The sequence below is a fragment of the Pygocentrus nattereri genome, chromosome 9, assembly GCF_015220715.1.
Source record: "Pygocentrus nattereri isolate fPygNat1 chromosome 9, fPygNat1.pri, whole genome shotgun sequence".
Classification (NCBI taxonomy): Eukaryota; Metazoa; Chordata; class Actinopteri; order Characiformes; family Serrasalmidae; genus Pygocentrus; species Pygocentrus nattereri.
Genome location: NC_051219.1, coordinates 29,801,581 through 29,822,799, shown reverse-complemented (window position 1 = coordinate 29,822,799; position 21,219 = coordinate 29,801,581). Strand labels below are relative to the sequence as shown.

The window sequence follows — 21,219 nt, the reverse complement described above, 5'->3', positions numbered from 1 at the left end:
GCAGGGAGCGCTGTTAGTAGGCACGTCGCCGGGAATCTGCAGCAGAAGAAGCTTGTGAACGCACGTGGTTACAGTAACATTTATTATAATAACTGATAAAGAGGTTCTCAAATGATGTTAAGCTACTCAGTATCATTATTTAATGTGAGTTTTATTAAAGGTTTTAATTAAACGGTAAATGTAATCAAAGCGTAAAGACTAAAACAGAATAGAAAGAAGGTCCGGATGTATTTAGGGGGGAGGGGGGGGGGGGTGATATTATCGATAATCACGTTTTTTTTTTAACTGGAAGATATCGTGTTACTTATTTTTAGATACCACCCAGGAATAGTAGTGAATAATATGTTTTGAAACTTTCATACTGCTTACGCATTACTTTACTTCAGACTCCTTTACTAAAAAAGCTAAAGAAATGTGTTTTTCCGTGATACGGGCCCTTTAACCCTACTGGGTTTTAAAGCGTCAGGTTAGGACAGACTCAGGTGACGTACCCACAGGCTCTATTTGTGCCATAGTCGGCATCCTTGTTTCTTTAAATGAGCTCATTTGCTTATCTATAGCAGTCAGGCTAGATTAAACGCACAGCGCTGTTTAGTTATATGAATGAATGCATTTAAACTTGCATCTGAAAAGTTCTTCTCCACCATGTTGGTCGGGCTAGTCTTAAACAAATCCATCCACTCTGATTGGTCTTTGTGCAAAGATGTATTAGCATATTGATGGGCGGTTTCATTCTACAGTGATATGGGTTTGAAAGAAGCTCAGAACGAGCAGCCACCTAACTGACCTTTTGAGACTTTGATGGTCTAAATGCAAATGTAAGGAGTGAAAAAAGCCCCCCCCTGTTGGGTAAGATATAATTATGTCAGTAATATTTAAGTACAGTAACAAGTAGACTAAAGTATTCATCACGTCTGTTTCATCTCAGAAACTAAGGTTCTGGAAGGTCAGAGGTCAGAAAAGTTTGGTGAGTCCCTCCTCAACACCCCTTATCCAGTTCATCAGTTAATTATCAACTCATCACCTAATCATAAGTGTATCAGATCAGGGAAATCGCTGCTAATCATAATCATGGTAAAAGACTGAGGTGGCGGCAGTGGCCTACTTTCAGACCCCTAACTAAATAGCTGTGCACGATCATTCTCACGGCTGCCTGCTGATTGGCCTACTCCTGCGAGTCTCTTGAGAAGATAACAAAATAAACAGCTGATTAACGTGTTGCTCCTGCTTGACCCCGGTGACTGACTTGAACACTGTGTAAATATTAACTAGAGCCTCTTCAGTGCCGTGCTGATCATTCAGTGCTGTGCTGCCCATCCGGGAGCATAAAGGAATGGGCAGCATGTGACAGCCAGACATTTTACGCGGTTTTGTTTCCTCAAATGATGGAGGAGCCGAATCACAGGTAAGTTATCTCTATATTAAGTGTCTAATGAGTAAAGAAAGACTGTTCGCAGATGTTATCTTAATCCATTCATGTTCATTGCTGAAATGCGAAGTTTCCTTTGGTCCATATGTTCTCTGTGTTCTCTGAGTATTGCTGAAACACGAAGCTAATTTATACCAAATTCAGTGTTTTGGTCATGTGGGTCTGATTAATAACAGAATGTATAGATTTTATCTAAAGTTCTGTTGCATTTATCATACAAAATCCATTTCTTGGACTTCAATCACAGAGTTTCATTACATGTTAGTTCAACAGTGTGGCAGGAAATTATCACAACTGTTCAGATATTTGGACAGCTGAGAGTTGGTTCTACTTCCTGTTGTCTAGATACTAACTTCCAGTTCAATCTGGCTTGAAACAGTAGATTTACATGTTCAGCAATTATGAAATTTGCAGCGTGCCTTTAAGATGTACCTGGACTTCAAGATTGTGCATGACTTTCGAAGAAGATAGATCACTCATAACTTATTTTTGTCTAATAAAACAGCTTCAGAGGCAAATATGCTAATTTGTAGTTCTCTGCTGCCTGCCTTCAGGACGTACCTGAGCTTCAAGATCGTGCTTCACCTTTGCTTGAGTTTTGTGGTGGTTTTATCCAAACACAGCTCAGTTTCTCGTTCCTATGACCAAGATGCATCTACACAAGAGCACTTAGATGAGGCCTTTGAAGAGCAGGTAAGCACATTGAGACTGCAGATCAAACTGTATGAATGCATTTATTTGTTTATTTATGTTTTACTTTTTTAGTGGCATTTTTTCAATAGTTCTGATGTGTTAATGGGATTTTGCTTTCAAAAAATGAAATGACCTTAAGAAATAGTAAAATAAGTAAATCAACAAAGATAAGCATGGCTATCATTACTATATATATCATCACTGTGTAATGAAATCCATGTATCTCCATTTTTGTTGATTTCTAGTTTTCTACATTATTTTAACACATGATGAATGGACCAATAGAAATGCTTTAAAATCACTTGGAACAAAATCTCTTTACATTGACTTACGTTGAAAGGTACGGGTGTTTTTACCTTCTCCTGTAAAGTTAATATTTTGGAGATACTTGTCTTTCATTGGACAGCGACAATATAAGAGATTAAAGCTGATGAGAGAATATTTTGTCCTCCCTTTTTTTCATATTATATCAGAATTTAGCTTTTCATTTCTTATCCATAGCCCTTGGGACTGGTTATTTGCGCTGTGATGCAATTCCTCCAAATCCATAAGGTTACCTTTAGCATGTGGTGAAATAAGTTTAGAGTTTCCGTCTAAACATAGTCCCACAGCTTTAGTGAATGACCCAATCGACCTGTCGTAAAGAGGCCGTGAGCACATTCTTATTGTCCTTGAAAGTGCTAGTGTTGCACTTGTTTTCTAGTGTGTGCACATGTCTTCTTTGCAAGGGCTACTACCTGCAGCGACTTTTCTTGGAGTACGGCAGCAACGGGACTTTGACGTATGAGGGTCTACAGAAGCTGCTGGGCAGTCTGGGACTCGGCGAGGTCAGCGTGCTGAATATCAGACATGGAGTTGTCAAGAATTCATCTCCAAATCCTTCTCATTCTCATCCACACTCCTATGTAGACCATCATCCTCATCAGGCCTCAAGCACAGCACCATTAAACAAGTAAGAGACAGATTGTAGGTGTACAGGTTTCCAGTTCCAACTGTATTTTATGTACTGCCTACATGAGTATACAATTTCTGCTCTATTTATTACTGTATAGAGTTCTAATTGTATGCTAACAATGAATGAAACTCTGTAGCCACCGTTAGCATTATGCCAGTAATGTCTTCTAGATACTTCTGTTTTGAGATATATCTTTTTTAATCCATCAGTGATCTCTCACTACGTCACCCAGCATGCATTAAGTAAATATGTAATTCAGTCAATAGAAAACCCCCCACGGCAATAAATAAATCTACTAATGTAGAGGCCCACCCTCAAAAATACCATGCTTGTAGTTTTTTAAATGTCCCTCCTCAACATACATCATGAAAAGGGGATTTTGTGATAATTAACACCAGAAACTCTCACTCTAGAGATTACTGCAGCACCACTGTAGGAAGCAAGTAGGCATTCATTTCATTTTGGCCTGAATGCCCCTTTAACCATGGATAAAATCATATAACAACTGTATACTATTAGGTTAGTGACATCAGGCTAATTGGTGGCTAATAGCTTCTATTTATTGTTATTCACTGCAGATGGTTCAATTCAAATGTTCAAATGTTTTTCTCATTTCCCTCACACAGACTGAGTCAACAAGAGACATTTAGACCAAAAGAAACAATGTCCAGTGCTGAAACCACTGTGGTCAGCAGAGCTGCTGATCACTCACATCCCACAGCTTCCCCTGGCACAGAAGAAAGACTCCAGGACGGCCTGTCACTGCTGTCGAGTCACATAACAAAGAAACACATCCATGACAACGTGAGTGCTAACTGCCAAACCGACTATACTACATGATCAAAGTTCATGCCTGATACGTCTCAGATATCAGGTGATCAAAGATCCTTTATCACCATAAGGTGTCAGAGTGAGTCACATGCAAATTGGGATTGTTTATACATTTACTCAAATAAGCAATAATTCACTCTAGACCTTATCAGCCAAGACGTATTTAGAATCTGAAGAGGCTACAGGGCTAATGTAGCTAGTTAGTTGGCCTAAGAGATGCTTATAGCTGCTAATAAGGACTGCCTTAATCATTGCATACTTTCCCTAAATCTCTAAAAATGAACAAAAATATGTCATATAGCTGAACACCTGTCAATTTCTATGTCATATTGTATCAGAAATCGCAAGCGAGTCAGTTTGAGATTACCGAACAAACAACACTGTTTGAGGCAAGTTTGTGATGATTTATGCATGCAGTTAGCACAATGCTAATTGTTGTACATAACTTTCTATTGGCTGCATTAGCCTCATAGCTCCAGTGCAGAACTAAAGAAGCAAACATTTCTTCGCTGGTTCTGCTACTCTGAAATGCTTGCATTTTATTCATAATGCACCCATAACCTTCTAAAAACTCTGTAATGCTAATCCAGGTGTCTCAGTTTCTACGTTCATAAATGAGTGTGCTGCATATCAGTATCAACATAGAATAGAATAGAATTCAACTTTATTGTCATTGCGTATGTCACAGGTACAAAGCAACGAAATGCAGTCAACGAAAAGCATCAGCAGATAAGTACATAAAACAATGGACATAGGACCCACATTCCCACATCACCATAGGGTTTCAAGACGTGTTGTTCACTCCAAACAAGCCATACAGAAAGAGCAGTCCATTTTGAATTTATTCATGGAGGAAAGGTTTTGATGATTTAGCTACACAGTTAACACGATGCTAACTGTTGTACCTAACTTTCCATTTTGAACTGTTAGCCTTCTAGCTCTAGTGCAAAACTACAGAAGCAAACTTTGCTTGGTTGATTCACTATATTTGGATGTAAGAGAGACTGTAAATTAGATTTTTGCAAAACAGTCAATGCAGTTTTAGAATTTCCAGTATAATCACATTTTCTTGAGTAAATCAGGATGTGATCATTTCCCTACCAGAGTAGCCACTGATGCCTTCTTCACTCCCTCTCTCCACAGTGTCTGAATGTCACCCAGCTGTTGTGGAACTTTGGTCTGGGTCAGGCGTCCCACATCACCCCAGCACATTTCACCTTCCTGTGCCCCGCACTACTCTACCAGATAGACAGTGGCGTGTGCCTCCGCCACACAGAGTCTGACTTGGAAGAAGTCAAAAATAGTGTGGCTTTCCTCAAAGGTGAATAGCTAATGTATAGTAGCTGTTATACATTGCTACTGGCTGGTGTCTGGAGTCTGGTGATATGCTCAGGTTATATGCTAAAGTTTACAGCTGTTAGTTGATGACAGTCTGAATGAAAAGCATTTTTTGTATTCAATTTTTTTTGTGTTTTTTATAACAAATAACAACAAATCTCTTGTCAGCGCATCCCATACACTTGCAGGTCCAAACAGTCCATTTATAAAAATAAGAGCAAAAATAATCCCTTTTGAATTCAATATGGTTGTGACGTCACAATCATGAATACATTTACATATGATTGCGCACTCCACAGCCAGAGTGTTGTTTCTTCAGGTAGTCTATAGATATAGATTTGGTGCATAAAATCACACAAGTGGTCTTTAGAAGGTCTTTAGAAACAAAACAAGAAAATAGCAGAACATGTGCCCTTTAAAGTAAAGTAATAATTATAGTCAAAGTATGAATGAGAAATTTCAATGGGACCAAATCTGAAGATCACTTTCATGTAAGTTAAAGTATGTCTGTAATTAAAATATTTTATTTAGTTTTCGGAAAAATGAGTGCATTAGATAGGCAGTCAGTCTCACCCTAGATACTAAATCTCATTCTGATGTGTTAAAGGAGTTTTAAGATATAAAATATACTCTACGTTTCATAACAGCTCTAGGTTGGGCCTCCTTGGCTCTATTTGTGATCAGCCTGCCTTCCTTGCTGGCCCTGGGACTGGCTCCTCTGATTCCACCTTCCAACCTCCACACCTTCCTCTGCCCGATGGCTGCCATGGCAGTGGGCACTCTGTGTGGAGATGCCCTGCTGCACCTACTGCCCCACGTAAGTGAGTGACCAGAATTTTCTGACGGCATAATGGTGTGTTGATTTATACATTTTCCCTCTTATCCCAAATGTAATCAGCCAAACCATGTTTGGTGTCTGAAGTTTGCTTCTTTAGTTATGCACTGGAGCTACAAGGCTCATGTAGCTAACAAGTAATGATAACTTATGAATATACCAGTTAGCATGCTAAAAAACTGCATGCCTAAATTGTTGCATTTGACTTGAATTAAGCTGATTTTTGTAAATCTAAATAAAATTCAAAAATAACTCACCTATGAAGGTGTTTAAGTACAAAAATAGTATTTATATACATGGTCAACAAAGTTCGAGGCAAGTGATTTTTCATTTAATATGAACATCATGCTTGTTGTATTAAAACACTGCACGTATTGTAGTAATAGTCTGATTTCATTATTCATTTTAGTTGGATATAAAAGTCTTAAGAATTAGGTAGAAATGGCTAAGTGAGCTCATTGGTAACCCCATCTTCTGTTAATGAGCTGAATTGAAAGAGAGTTCAAAACATGAAATGTCTTTTTTACAAGCTACAACTGTCTGTCATTAACCTATAACAGCCACAAAATCATCCATATGATTGCTGTTAGCTTAGTGCTAACTTACTATTACAATCCCAAAGGGGATAGAAATTGACATTGTTGGAGAGGTGTTTTGTCCTTATTTTTCACTAATGGCAAACTAAAGGCCTACACCAATAATCAAGGTTTGCCACTGAAGTAAGGGGAAGGTTTTATATATTTGTTACCAAACTGTCCTTTTTATGTGCCCCCATCATTTCATTCTAAAGAAGTATGAATGTAGTCATGTGGAGTTAATGACTTCAGACCTGTGGTCTCTCAGGCCAGCTCTAGACCACACAGTGATAACCAGGATGCTGTCCTGAAAGGCCTGACCGTGCTGGGGGGAGTGTACCTGCTCTTTGTGTTTGAGAGTGTGGTGGGACTCCGACAACACTACAAGGTCAGATGCTCTCCAGTGCTCAGATGGCATGTTCTTTCACTCAATAGCTGAACTTGTAAAGAAGATGATATTTTCTTAGAATGTTTTTTTTTTCTTTCCAATCAGAAATCAAGGAAAAGGAAGCAGGATTCAAAAGTGGTTCAGGAGCTGGAGGCACTGGAGGGTAAGTTCTAAGAGATGAGGACCAACACAGAAATAATGGAAAATTCTAAACTCTATTGCACATTTCTGCAGGTTCCTCTGCTCCTGATCATACGGTCAGCTCTGAGTCTGGTCATGGTCACTCTCACGCTCCGCCTGCCCATGAATCGTCAGGCCTCAGCAGTGTGGCCTGGATGGTCGTCATGGGAGATGGGATACACAACCTGACCGATGGATTGGCTATTGGTGCGTGGTACTGAGTGAGTTAAGATAAGCTCTTTTCCCAAATGTCCACCTGTGTCCCCTTCCTCTCTGTTTTAAAGAGCTGTTGTGACTCATAAAAATCTCTTTGGGCTTCCCAGCATTTCTATATGTCTTTAACATGTATCTTTTTTTTCTGTTTCTCTTCCAGGTGTTGCGTTCTCTCAGAGCCTGACTGGAGGACTCAGCACCACTATTGCTGTCTTCTGCCATGAGCTTCCTCACGAGCTAGGTATGACTTACAGGGTTCACGCATAGACTCTCACTTATTTAGGATGTGTGTATCTGTATAATGGTAGTTCTGAAAAATTAAATGAGCACAATTTCACACTTTCACCAAAAGTATCCAGTCATGTTTTGTTCTGAAGTTTTGTCAAAAGTACACAGAAAATGTAGGCTTCTGCATTAACGCTACTACTATTACAGCGACTGTTTCTACTGTATTTAGATAAGCAATAAACCTTTTTTTTCATACATAATTTATTATACAGGGTCAGAACTACATAAGCAAGTCTATTTGAGATTATTAAAGGGACACTTTGGTCAAAACTGAAATATAACCATCACTACATATGTTATGAACTTGCTTATTTGCACCCTTCAGCAGTGCCACAATAGTCTTTAGGGCAAGGAAAACCTCCTTTGTTAGCTTCGTATCTACAGGGGAAAACTAAAGAAGCAATCTTCAGATGCCAAACGTCATGGCTGATCTACTATATTTAGTGTAGAAGAGGCAAACCCCCCCCCCCCTCCCCCGACTAGCACTTAAAAGTCTGACAGCCATGAAATGTGTTCAGCATGAATTACATGCATAGCCTCGTATAATTATAATGACCTCATAGACGTTTAATGTCAAGCATATAGAATGCATTACCATACACTCTTTAAAAAAGATGGTTCTTTAAGAGCTCTTTGAAGAAAAATTTTAAAGAAAATAGTGCAATATAGAACCATGAACACTCAAAGAACCCTTTGCATGATAAAACAGTCCTTTGCATTGTAAAAGGGCTCTTTAGATTGATGGAGAATGTACTGTAAAGGGGTCCAGATAGCACCAAAAAGCGTTGTTCTTCAAGCTTGTAATAATGGAACACTTTTCTGGAAAGTTCTAAATAGAACAATCAATTTAAAGAACCCCCTTTCCAATTCAAAGAACCCTTTAATCATGCAAAACAGTGTTTATATTCTATGTAGAACCATTTTCTTTGCTAAACCCTTGAAGAACCATCATTTTGAGGTGTGTATATCAAACAAATTCTAGCACTTTGTTTATGGTAGCCCCTGATACAGTTGTGCATTAACCTGTCCTCTGCCCTGTTCAGGTGACCTGGCGGTGCTGCTGGCTGCAGGCTGGCCCGTACGCAGACTAGCCGTGTTCAGTGTGCTCTCGGCTCTGCTGGGCTACGTAGGAGTGCTGGGGGGAACAGTACTGGGTCATCAATGGGCTCAGCATTCACCTTGGATCCTCACCATCACCGCTGGGGTCTTCCTCTATGTGGCTCTGGCAGACGTGGTGAGAACAGCAGGGTCGTTGTTGTGGATAACGATCCTCACGGCACAAAGAAAGGGGAAACGTGTGTTCTAGCAAGCCTAGAAGACAAAACTGCAGTTTTATGCAAATATACAAGCTTTAAAAAATTGATCAGTGGTCAAGATTAGCAGAGAGATGGTGAACCCTTATGTTTGAAAAATCTGATTTAACACAAAATGTGATCAGCCACAACATTTGGTGTCCAAAGGGTGATTCTTTAGTTCAGTAAAGGAGCTACAAGGCTAATGTCACGAACAAGTAATAGAAATTTATACCCAACCAGTTAGCACTGCAAGCCTAAATCATTGTGACAATGCAATGTCCATGTTTATCACTGTCATACAATGTTAGTAGCCACATAAACAAGTCTGTTTGAGATCAGATAAAGGGTCTTTCCTGCCAAAAGCTAGCATTTAATATGCTAATTGTTCTATTAAGTATTATTCTGTAGTGCAGTATAATTTCTGAGCCTCATCTGTTTGACAGAATTGACCATTTTGTTTCCTTTTCATGTTTAATCCAGCAGTGTTCTCTCACTACAATACCCAGAGTGCACCACGCAAATATATAATACAGCTTAGAAATCTCTTCACTGCAATAAATAATCCACTTTTGTACCACTAATGTAGACGCGAACACAGATGTGATATTCGACAGCCTGCCCATCTCAAAGTGCTTGTGCACTCTTAAAAATGGTTCTTCAAGGGTTCTTTAGTAAAGAAAATGATTCTATATAGAGCCATGAACACTTAGAGAACCCTATGCATATTTAAAGGGTTAATCCATGTATTACAAGCTTCCATTACTTACTGCCAAACATGTCTTGGCTGAATGACCACATTTGTGGTTAGTGGAAAACTGTAAACTTTAAATGTGTTTATTTTTGCTGAACTGTTCTTTTACATTCAAGTGAACCTTGTTATACATCATATGCTTGCATCATACTATTTCATACAAATATTAAATGGACTGACTTTTTCGGCTGTCCTTTGTGTACAGATGCCAGAGATGCTGCATGGGGAACGTGGTTCGATGGGCCCTCTCAGGCGTTTCCTCCTGCAGTGTGCAGGTCTGCTGGTAGGGGGCATCATTATGCTATGCATTGCCCTCTTTGAGGAGGACATTGCTCTGAGCATTGGGGACAGATGAGATGATAAACAGCATTACTGGAACACTATACAGGGAGTGGCACCCACACCTTCCAAGAATAACTTTAAGAATATTCCAAATGGACACTGTCACTATAAAGCAAGGCTGCTACAAGCTGCTTCATCGAGAGCTCGTCTGACCGCAAGCAGTTTTGATAAGAACGTTCTGTGAAAACCGCATAAGTTTCACTGCTTAAGTGTAATTCTATAAGATCAAATTTTAAGGATCTAATCTTGCATTTTTAAACATCTAATCATGTACCCATGTAGGACCACTGTTAAGTTAGGGTTGATTTATTCATAATTATGTGATGACAATCACCATATAAAACCTCATGACTGGTAGTTTCAAACATCCACTTTATCACTGTATATACTTCATGGTTTACATGAACAGATTGAATATTGTTATAAATATGTAATTTTTTAAACTATGCATAGTTTGATGGGCCTTATGTCAACCAACAAAATGTACTGTTATAAGGATTTTTTGCATGCAAAAGTTTGGGCACCCCCAGTGAAATGGCATTTTTTGGATTTTCTGAGACACATTATGTACAGGGAACACTTAAATATGGCATTTTTCTGTTCAAGTTCATGATGTTCATAATTTTATTGATTTTATCATATTGTTGCCAAATATATTGAAACTTTTGCACAGGCCACATTTAATTAACCCCCTCCTCTCCCCCATTATGTTGAAATCAGCTAATAAACAATGATTGTGCATTAAAGAAGTTTTTTTTTTTTTTTTGAGAGAGAATTTGCTTATTTATTTTCACTTAGAAAAACTTACATAACTTACATTACTTGCATACCGCTGTAATTACATCAGCAGTGACTTATGCAAGAAATTACAAAAAAAATTAGAAATTACAAATGGCTAGTTATAGTTGAAATTTAAAGGGATTTTCCCATCAGGGGCTTTCAGGTAAATTTGTTCCAGAAATCAACTTTATCAAATTATCCCGAATAAGTTCTATTTGTTATTATTTAAGCAGGTTCCCAGAAACTAGAGATTCAGTATTTTGATTGCCTGCCATTTTTTTCCTGTGTAATCTATTTGCCTATATACTTCAACTGTCACTCTGTATATTAAAAAAAAAAAATTACATTTTCATTTGAATTATCCTGTGACATGTGTATTCTTATATTTGAAGGTGAATTTCCCCCTCATATTTCTGTCTCAAAATGAAAATGCTAATTGAATAATGGCATTTGCCTTTTGGTGTCCCTGTATAGACATTAAAATGTACACAATTACGGATGTGGTTGCTGCCCACTGTTAGAAAAAGGTTCTGTACACAAAAATCATATATTTAAATATTACAGTGTACTTAAACTTTTGCCCACACAATCACATTCAGAGAATGACCAACCGCTCATCATCTGTGTCTTCAAAATCCTTTTAGTCTTACACTGGGGTTATCTTTATGTAAACATAATCTGCTACGATCTGTTTAAATGTCTTTTACAACATCAAAAGTAAACCATAACATTTGATGAGACAAGAAGTTTGTCTTATTACAAAAAGAACAGGAAATGTGTGAACATAACTATATTTCCACTTACAAATAGCAAACATAATTCCATGCTTATATTAGCACAGATATGAAAGTTCAGTGTGAAATTAACAAGGGTTTATATAGTTAAAAACAGACTGCCCAACGTTGGCTTGCATGAACATTTGATTTGGCCTGTATTTTAGTATGAAAATATAGCGTAAATGTTATAAAATGCATTTGACACTTAAGTTGTAACCTTCCAACTTTTTTTTCTTTCATTCTGGCTTTTGACTACAAAACACATCGCAGTTTGGCCCCAAAGGTTTGTGTGCCCCTGCATTAAAGCATAGAGAACAATAAAGGTTTCGGGCAGATGCACTGAAACCTTTGAGCAGTTTATGAATGTATTGGAAATAAGATGGAGAGAAATCATTCAAGAAGAAATGAAGAATTATGCTTGTATTTAAACTCATTACAGTACTACTCCCATTTCATTAAGTTTTGATGGGAAAGAAAAGGGTTAAATTCTTCCACTGAATGGAAAAATTGGCCAAATCATTCCTGATTTTCTCTGTTGTATCTAGGTAGATTTAGGCAGGTGGGCTCTCCTATTAGTTACAGCATCAAGAGCTTAAAAGAAGACCCAAAATGTTAAACAGTATATTAACGAAGTGACCAGTGAATCAACCAGTCGTGTTTTGCTTTCCAATATGTGGAACAAATTTCATAACAAAATAGGTCACCAAGCCAACGTGAGAATAATTATTGGTTAGATTGAAATCTGTTGCGTTATGTAAATGGACTCATTTTCAGTACCTCCCACTTATTTTCTAGCCACACCTAGTTTCAGTTTTCAAAGAACGCATCAAGAGAGAAGTTTAAGTGAATACCAGTCTAAAAACGACAGTACAACACACTTTATGTAGCAATAGCACTTTATTTCAAACATAACCAATCCTAAGCCACAATACTGAATGACAAGACCTACTGGCTGCAGCATATTATGAAACTGACAAACGCAAATGTATGGGTTTTGTTTTTTTTTCTTCGTATTTTAAAGTCAGAGAGACCAGGCTTGTATAATGCCAAATTCAAAACAAAGATAAAATGTTCCTTCTTACTTAAATACATGTACAGATTTTGACATCTGTTAGTAACAACCATTTACAAGCTTCTACTATGAATTAACAAGGCAAAGTGCTTTCAGGATTGCATTGTCACACAAAAACGAATGGCTTGAGGGGGGGGGGGGGGGGGGGGGGGGGGGGGGGGGCAGGGGGGGTGAGAAAGGGCGAGGCTGTTCATTGGGGTTGAGGCTGCGAGGAGACTGATGAATTTGGGACTAAAAAAAAAAAAAAGAAAGTAACAGTTCCTCTTGTCAATGTGAGAAATGGGCGGTAGATAATGCTAATTGAACAATAATGTATGCAGTGTTTTGAAATGGCTTGGTGTAAGGCATGGGGTCTCTGCTGGACCCCATCAGAACAGAATGGCATGTAGAACTCCAACCTATGCCCTTTCAAACCCCCACCACCAGTAGAAAAATTAGGTTGTTGCTTCAGTACCAAAGTCAAACACCCACCCGCACAAACCCAGAAACGCCCAGAATCACACACGCACATCATGAGTTGTAAACTTGAATTCATAGGGCTCACAGTGAACATTGAGAAGGTGAGGGTCTAAAGATCTAAAGATAGGCAAAAAAAAAAAAACAAAAAAAAAAAAGACAACGGTGAAGAAAAGGGGTATAGAAAGGTGAAATAGGCTGGGTCTTCCCTGTTTTAGCAAATACGCAGATACAATAAACAAAAACATATGAAGAGAGCAATAAGCATAACATACATGACATCATTTGAGCTATAATGGGGGGAAAGAAATAAAAAAAAAGCATGATTAAAGCAAAAACGTGTAATTATCTAATACAGTCTGGCTTCACATTCCAGTGGTACTCTGCTGTGTACACTTAATATCTCATGTTACACTGACAGACACACAGTCAAGCACACTTTTATATTACCGCTTGTTGATTATAAGTTATACATATATCTGTTCCATATACATACATATTTCCATGTGTCACCACAACAGGTGAAATATTTGATACATCAAGCTGTAACACGCAGAGGTAGGAATAAATGCTACTACTTCTCAAAAAACTATGCTGCTAATAAAATCAATTCGACTCTGGCTGCAGGTCAGGCTTTAAGCAGAGGCAGAGGTGTGTCTAATGCAAGAAAAAAAAACATTCAAAATTAATAAAAAAATATCGCGATTGGCTGATACAGGATTTGAGTGATGTTATAGACCCTGCAGTGGTCCCAGGCTTTCAGCACATGCTGGTGATGGCATCTCCTCCAACTTAAAGACATAACGAGAGTATTTGCAGATATGTCGATGAGGTATACGAGGTTCGAATATGACCCCAGGTGATTCAACAACACCCATACGATACACGGACACGCACACATGCATGCATACACAAAAGGGTGCCACCTGACACGATCAGAGCATAGATATTTTTGCTTCTCTTTTTGTAACAGCAAAAAAAAAAAAAAAAAGAAAAAAAAATTAAAATCTCAATCAACTTTTGGAAAAGTCTCATAGACTCTGGGTCTGGATTTAAAATATGAGACACAATGAGATCCACTAGAATGTTATAGCCCGTCCATTTAAAATGGCCAAATCCTGTACATATCAAATTCACATTCAGTCTGACTGAAATAAGGCTCTCTCAGTACTGAAATTTAAATTATTCAAGTTTCAGTCACAAGGAGAGGGTGTTTACCTAAGGTGCCACAGAATAAATAAGATGAGCCAAAGTGACCCAGCGATCAAATCGTACGAAATATACAATTGTCTCTTGATTGTATTGCTTGTTTTAGGATGAAATCAAGTTATCGTGCGTAACTGGCCCACAGTCTCTACGGAGACACCGGTTGGTCCTGTGTAATAAAATACTAGGCTACTTTTTTTTTTTTCCTTTTTAGTCTAAAGCAGTGTGCTCGCTGTGGTTCATGTCAAAATACTTCAGTATTGATTGCTTATGGTCAAAAAGAAAAAAAAATGAAAAAACCCTACTACAAGAATATTTTGGTCTTTATATACAGAACAGTTCATGTCTTTCGATCTTGGTCACCAAATACTGAACTGAATTCTCCTGGTGCAAAACACATGAATTCAAAGGAATGTTACATGATTGATGTAAATAAACCTCTAAAGTCATAGGTTATTCTGTTGTCTGTGTCATAACCATAAATTAGGAACTTTGGGTCCAAGCAGTTTTTCCTGTGGGGAAAAATGAAGGCATTTTTCAAAAAGCTGACTGCTAAACAACGATGTCTTGTGTACATCCCCCTGCCCAAAACATCACTGTATCCTCTGAACAAATGGGTTCAGCAGTTGAAATACAAATAATGCTACATATACACACTTTAAAAGCAAGTTGACACTCCTGCGCAAAGACATGAAAGCAATTCTACCACCCACAATTCTAGGATATACAAAACACCAGCTACTCAAACATTCTGCCAAAGCAACTTCCAAGTCTGCAAGCTTGCTGGTTTGTGGGTGGTATTTTGGTGAGGTTGCCAGTCTTATGTCAATTCAGTGTGCAGCAATGCCAGCTTGCATGTAGCAATATTCATATTTCGCCTCCTTTAGAACCACTTGATTCAGAGGATCCAGTGATGTTCAGAGGAAAGATGTATGTCAGAAATTACGGCAAACCAAAAGTCCTAATAAGGACATAAGTGTTTACATGTTGGTGTTAGGCACTGTTCCATGGCTCATGGCCGTAACTGACTGACGGCAGGATGCCGCTACGCAAACACTGCCATGGCAACCGCGCCATAGATGAAAACATGTGATTATCAGAGGAGAGCTTTAGCAGTGGTGATTGTTTACGGTGGAAAAAGGCAGCAGGATGCACTGCACCCTCAATTTTTACTGGACGTAACATGGGCAAGTTTGGCGTCCAAGATTCCCATAAAAATGAAGTGGCGGCATTCGCTGTTGCCACTCCACTGAAAACAATGGAATATCAAATTGACGACCAAACATGTAAACGCAGCATAATGTTGACGACTTCAGAGGTCTATTTGTTAGCAAACTAAACTTTCAGAAATATTGAACATGTTTATTCTTTAAAATTTAGCACTTCAAATCTGTATGCTGTTACATGGGTACTGATTCTAAAAGGAAAAAAAAAAGACTTAGTGCACACTAACAGTTTCTAAACACATGCATGCTCACAGACTATTTCCTGGATTACTCATTTTGTAACACATATGGACCAAAGGGAAATACACATAGTTCACTAGTTACTGGCCACACCCACCCACAGCTCTTCATCATACCACAACAGGCCAAATCAGTAAACAAATTTTAGGCAATTTTTGGTTTAGAAAGGAGAAAAAAAAAAAAAAAAAAAAAAAAAAAATCATGAAACAAGTTAAATGGCTCCCAAGTCATGCTTGCGAGTCATAAATGCTGATGCAGAAATCAACGTTCAAATGGTTTCTCAAAGGTTAAATGGAGGAAACGGCACTAATCACACTAATGAAACAAACACACCATCTTTGCGAAAGCTAGAAGCACTGACACGGTTTGATGCCTGTCACAGTCTCCACCAAGTCTTTTATACATTCCACAAGAAAGTGCCACTTTTATGGAGGCAAAGCCAGATGGTTTAACAGTAATCCTCACAAAAAAAACCTGCTCGGAGAAGAAAAAACAAGTGGTCAGTTTATGACAACGTTTTCCTCCATTAAGGATGCTATGGTGCACGAAAAAAAAACGTTATTGCACTTCAGTCCAATCCATCATTTCAGGTGGATACTATAACGCTATCACAAGAGAGAGAGAGAGGACGATTCATGCTGACATTCTACGAGACACGGTTACAACCAATTTCAAATGCACAAGCACACGAAAAAACACAGCACACGTCTACTTCACTAAAGAGTTCACACTTCTTAGAACTAAACAGATTTTTCCATTCTGGTTTCAAAGAAGTCACTAGCTAGCACAGACCGAGAAGTTCATGTTGAATTAGATTTACAAAGATCACTCACTCCCGCGAGTTTAGAGGCTTCTGATTGTTCACGACACGATATTCATGTAGAAACTAGCCGAATGACGTAATCAACAGAGTTCGTTTACACCAAATTGTTCATTCGTAAGGCTCACTAAAAGGTTTCAATGGAAGACCATACCCTGTGGCATGTACTTGATAACAAAAGGCACAATCCCACATTTACCACATGGTGTAGTAGTTTTAAACAAAACAGTGAAGATGCTTACAGACTCAAAGTAATAGCAGCATGCCACATATAGCAGTGATATGGACTAGCTGAGATGCTTGGTCAGCCACGTAAGGTCAGTTTTAGGTTGAAGTACGGTTCATAGCTCTGCGTTTGATACAAAATAAGCACGATCTGGTGGCACTATGCAAATTCATATGTCTGAAAGAAAAAGAATATTCCTGCATAGCTTTCATCACATATGATAAGATGGAGTTTAAAGGGATCCCCATAGGCCTTGTATAAAGACTACTCTAGTCAGGCTCTGGCGGCTGTATCTACTAAGGGCGCTAATCAAATAAGCTGCTGCATATGAGAAAACTGAAGCAGCTATTTTTGCAACAATCATTCGCATATTAATATCAAATCAAGGACAAAAAGCAATGACGGTGGTGCTGATTGAATTTAACCCTTAGCTAAAGGTAAAGGACATCAATTTGAAGTTCAAAAGCACCGGACAAACGCCAATCTCCAGAAGGCCTCAGAGCTTGCTCTTTGAACCCCTTTCTGAATAAAAAGTGTTAACAGATTCTATTGTACATATGTACCACAGAAACACAAGCATAGTCGTGCGTTTTTTTTTTTTTTGTTTTGTTTTAAAAGACCACAAGTTTTGAGGTAAGATTACCAACTCAAAGTACTGTTTACAAATGACTTTCAGTGCATGGCTCCCTTACACTTAACCCATCAGCTACATTGCCATTTAGTAAATTACATAACCTTTAACCATTTTAAATGTTTTTTTTTCTTTATTTTTGTACAATTAAAATAATTAAAGTGATGTAATATTCTCCAATATCAGCCTTTGTCATTAAAAATCTTCCTGCATTATTCAGCAAAGACACAGCAGTGCATCTTTGTGTGTATATAGCTCTAAAAATGCAAAAAGTAATAAGGATATATTTCTAGACTTCAGTATTGTTTGGTCTAGATGCCATTCACTTAAACAAATTCTATATATCTTGTTTTTTTCTTTGCCATTTTAAAGTGTCCTTGGTTGTAACAAAGTCTTCCCGTTTTATAACTGATATTCAGAGGTATGTTTGCACTGTTAGATAAGCGTGCAAAGAATGGTTCAAATACATTTGCACAATTTTCCACTGACTCCAGATGTATGTAGTCAATCAGCCAAGACATGCTTGGTGTCCAACTTCAGCTTCTTTAGTGCTCGTAACCATATCAAGTCTGGGCAACCCTTAAGGATTAGCATGCAGTTTGAGTGAAGTTTTGTTTAGTGTTTGTTAGTCTCATATCTCCAGCATTAAAAGAAAAGAAAAAAAGTAGTAACATTTGGACACCAAATGTGTCTCGGCCAACCAACCACATCTGGGGCAAGTGGAAAATTGTGCCAATTGTGGAGATTCTTCTCCAACCCACTTCCTTAGGTTTTTGGGTTTTAAAGGGTAAACGGTAATTTCTTTGTTGAAGGCAAACAAAAGGACGGGGGGGAAAAAAAAAAAAAAAAAAAAAAAAAAAAAAAAACACCCTACACACACACACAAACAACAAAAGTAAAAGGAACACTGTTCACAACTAAACTTAAGCCAATTAGTGACCCTCCTAACTGACTCACCTCTTCCAAATCTACAACAAATGGTACCACATGAGTTCTGAAAGCAGGAAAAACAACACAGCACCACAATCACCACATACGCAGAATGTTTCCTATTTTTTTCTCTGACAAACACCTTTAAACTATGTGGCAATATATTACTTTCTCTGCAAAAACCCAATAGATGTGTGCTTCTTGACAATCTTGGTCATAAGAAAGACACAAGATTTATTAAAAAAAAAAAAAAAAAAAAAAAAAGTCATCTCTCAAGTGCTGCAACTTGCTTGTTGAGTACACCATTTCCTCTTAAGGCAAATAGCTAGAGATAAATAGGACATAGCATAAATCAAATAGGTATTAATATATATTGCCTTAAAATGGATGCGTCTTCAAGTAGTAGGGACACTGAAGTCCACTGAGGTAAATTAGACATTCCATCAGTCAACACCACCTTTGAGAGTATAAGCTAGACACATTAAAAACAGACATGACAAACATACCATTAAGACACAACTTGAAGTAGCTACACTTTATCCCCTTTTCAGCTAACTGGATGCAATTTTTTTTGAAGGCTGTAGTTTCAGCATGCAGTTTTTTTTTTGTTTTTGTTTTTTTTAAATGTACAGTCTTCTAGCTTAAAATTCATTGCAAGCATCATAGCTTGATTGAGGGGCATTGGAGATTGCCCTAATGTTTAAAATTTGCAGGATCAGACTGAAATTCTCATATGCATGTTAACCCCACATTACAAGAAAGCAAGCAGGAACTTTAATGTCCACCCTCCTGATACAGTTAAGGCATTTAATCAAATATTAAAAGACATAAACCTCGCCAATCACCAATTACTGGCCTCATGATGACAATTTTACCTGTAAAAACCGGCAGTCACTGACATTTTTCCTTAAAATATCCTATGATTGTGACTGTAATGAAAATCTTAAAAAGGCTTTAATTAAAAAAAATCTAGCCTTTGCAAAAGCGTAACATGCTTACAGCTTAATTTGATGGCAATTTATATTTTACCTATATAAAAAAAAAAAAAAAAAAAAAAAAAAAAAAAAAAAGAACAGCCCATGTCATCTCAGACTGCTAACTTGGTTATAGTGAATCAACAAAAGGCGGGGGGGGGGGGCACAACTTTGAAATGTTAAAAAAAAAAAAAAAAAAAAAAAAAAAAAAAAAAAAAAAAAACTTCTATGGCAAAGTTTTAGAGAAATGACCACCACCATACTCTACAAAAAATTACTCATATTCCCTCCAAAATGTGCTCCTTGGCAACAGTTTCAACTAGACACTTAAGTAACAGACCACTTTTACTGACTCGTTGTACAAACTTTCCTGTACCAAGCTGACTGCTCCTCACGCTAGTGACTTTTTTCTTTCAACTAATGGGAAATTATTTGGGAACAAACAGTCCTGGCATTTTTTTTGTTTGTTTGTTTGTTTTTTTAAGTGACAAAAATATTCCAAAAAATTCAACTGTCATCAAAAGGCAGGGATCTGGTCAGGCTTTTTTCCTTCAATCATTTTTTTTTGTAAATCAATAACTGGCAGTGCTATTTTAATTGCTTATAACAGGCTGACCTGAGTCCTGATTTGCACCCCCTCCACCAGTTTTCTAAAACACTTGTAACCAATCCAGTTAGCTCACCTCAAAAGTTATATTAATAAACTGACATCTAAATGCGTCTCTTAGCCATATTTCCTACATACCTGCGAATGCATTCAGCCTCGCATTCTTGCATGTGACCAGGTGCACATACAGCTACTGTACAAAAGTGCCTTTTTACTTTTCAATTCAAAAATCAACCAAGTGCTTTCACTCTGGCCTTTCATGGATTCTACTAAATGCTCCAATTACTGAAAAGAAAAGAAAAAGAAAAAAAAAAGAAAGAAAGAAGAAAAAAAAGCAAGTTGTGTATACTTTAGCTGAAACCCAAAAATAAAATGCTTCCAATTCAGGTTATTAAGACCTGTGATGTCAAATACGTTAGGAATAAAGAGTTAATAGTTGCTAATAATAATAATAATAATAATAATAATAATAATAATAATAATAATAATAATAACAACAACAATAACAACAACAACAAAAATAAAAATAATAAATGGAGGGAAAATTAAAAGCCCTTTCAACTGATTGTCTCTTTACTACTTGAGCAAATATTGCATGTCCATGTTCTGCAAATAAGGATATTTTCTGGCCCTAATATTCTATTTTTCTGAAATTTTCTGGCTTGGACGTAAAATGGAAAGGGAAGCACAATCGTACACAGAACATATAATCTACCTTTGGCAATAAGGAAGCATTTAGTTAAAAAGTGGGGGCAACATGCTGCTTCAAATGTATTGTCAACAAGCTAGAAAGACGACGTTTTGCCTTTACCTAATTATAACAAAGACTAATGAAATGGACAAATCTGCTCTCAAACTTTGGTCATATCAATAACCAGTCCATCAAAACGAAATCAATGCAAAAATCAGCCACATCATCTATCACACAGACATCGATTATCAGTTTGAGTTCTTGTATCGCATGTGTGTGAACTGCAGAAGTTAAAGCCATACTCCCTGACAGAAAAAAGCTGCTCAAACATTATTTCCACACAAGTATTAATTCATTACCCAAAAAAAAAAAAAAAACCCAAAAATTAATTCTCTACCTTACAGCAAAATGCTTGACAAATGTTTTTATATGGCTAAAGTTAATGGTTCACAGAGGAAGCACCACTTAAGC

General features: G+C 37.6%; 1 protein-coding gene across 2 annotated transcripts; it reads left to right on the top strand.

Moving 5' to 3' along the window:
* Positions 1–414: 414 nt before the first annotated feature.
* slc39a5 (solute carrier family 39 member 5) lies at positions 415–11,251 on the top strand. Of its 2 annotated transcripts, XM_017706025.2 has the most exons (14): positions 415–849; positions 929–967; positions 1,273–1,405; positions 1,984–2,122; positions 2,851–3,074; positions 3,704–3,881; positions 5,052–5,229; positions 5,894–6,063; positions 6,925–7,044; positions 7,150–7,207; positions 7,279–7,431; positions 7,598–7,678; positions 8,769–8,959; positions 9,977–11,251. In XM_017706025.2, exons 3-14 carry the CDS (start codon positions 1,383–1,385, stop codon positions 10,124–10,126), a joined length of 1,665 nt encoding a protein of 554 aa, XP_017561514.1. In that variant the 5' UTR covers positions 415–849; positions 929–967; positions 1,273–1,382; the 3' UTR covers positions 10,127–11,251. The 2 variants fall into 2 exon arrangements, with proteins under 2 accessions (XP_017561514.1, XP_017561490.1); XM_017706001.2 differs by having other exon boundaries at positions 415–1,405.
* The last annotated feature ends 9,968 nt before the right edge of the window (positions 11,252–21,219 follow it).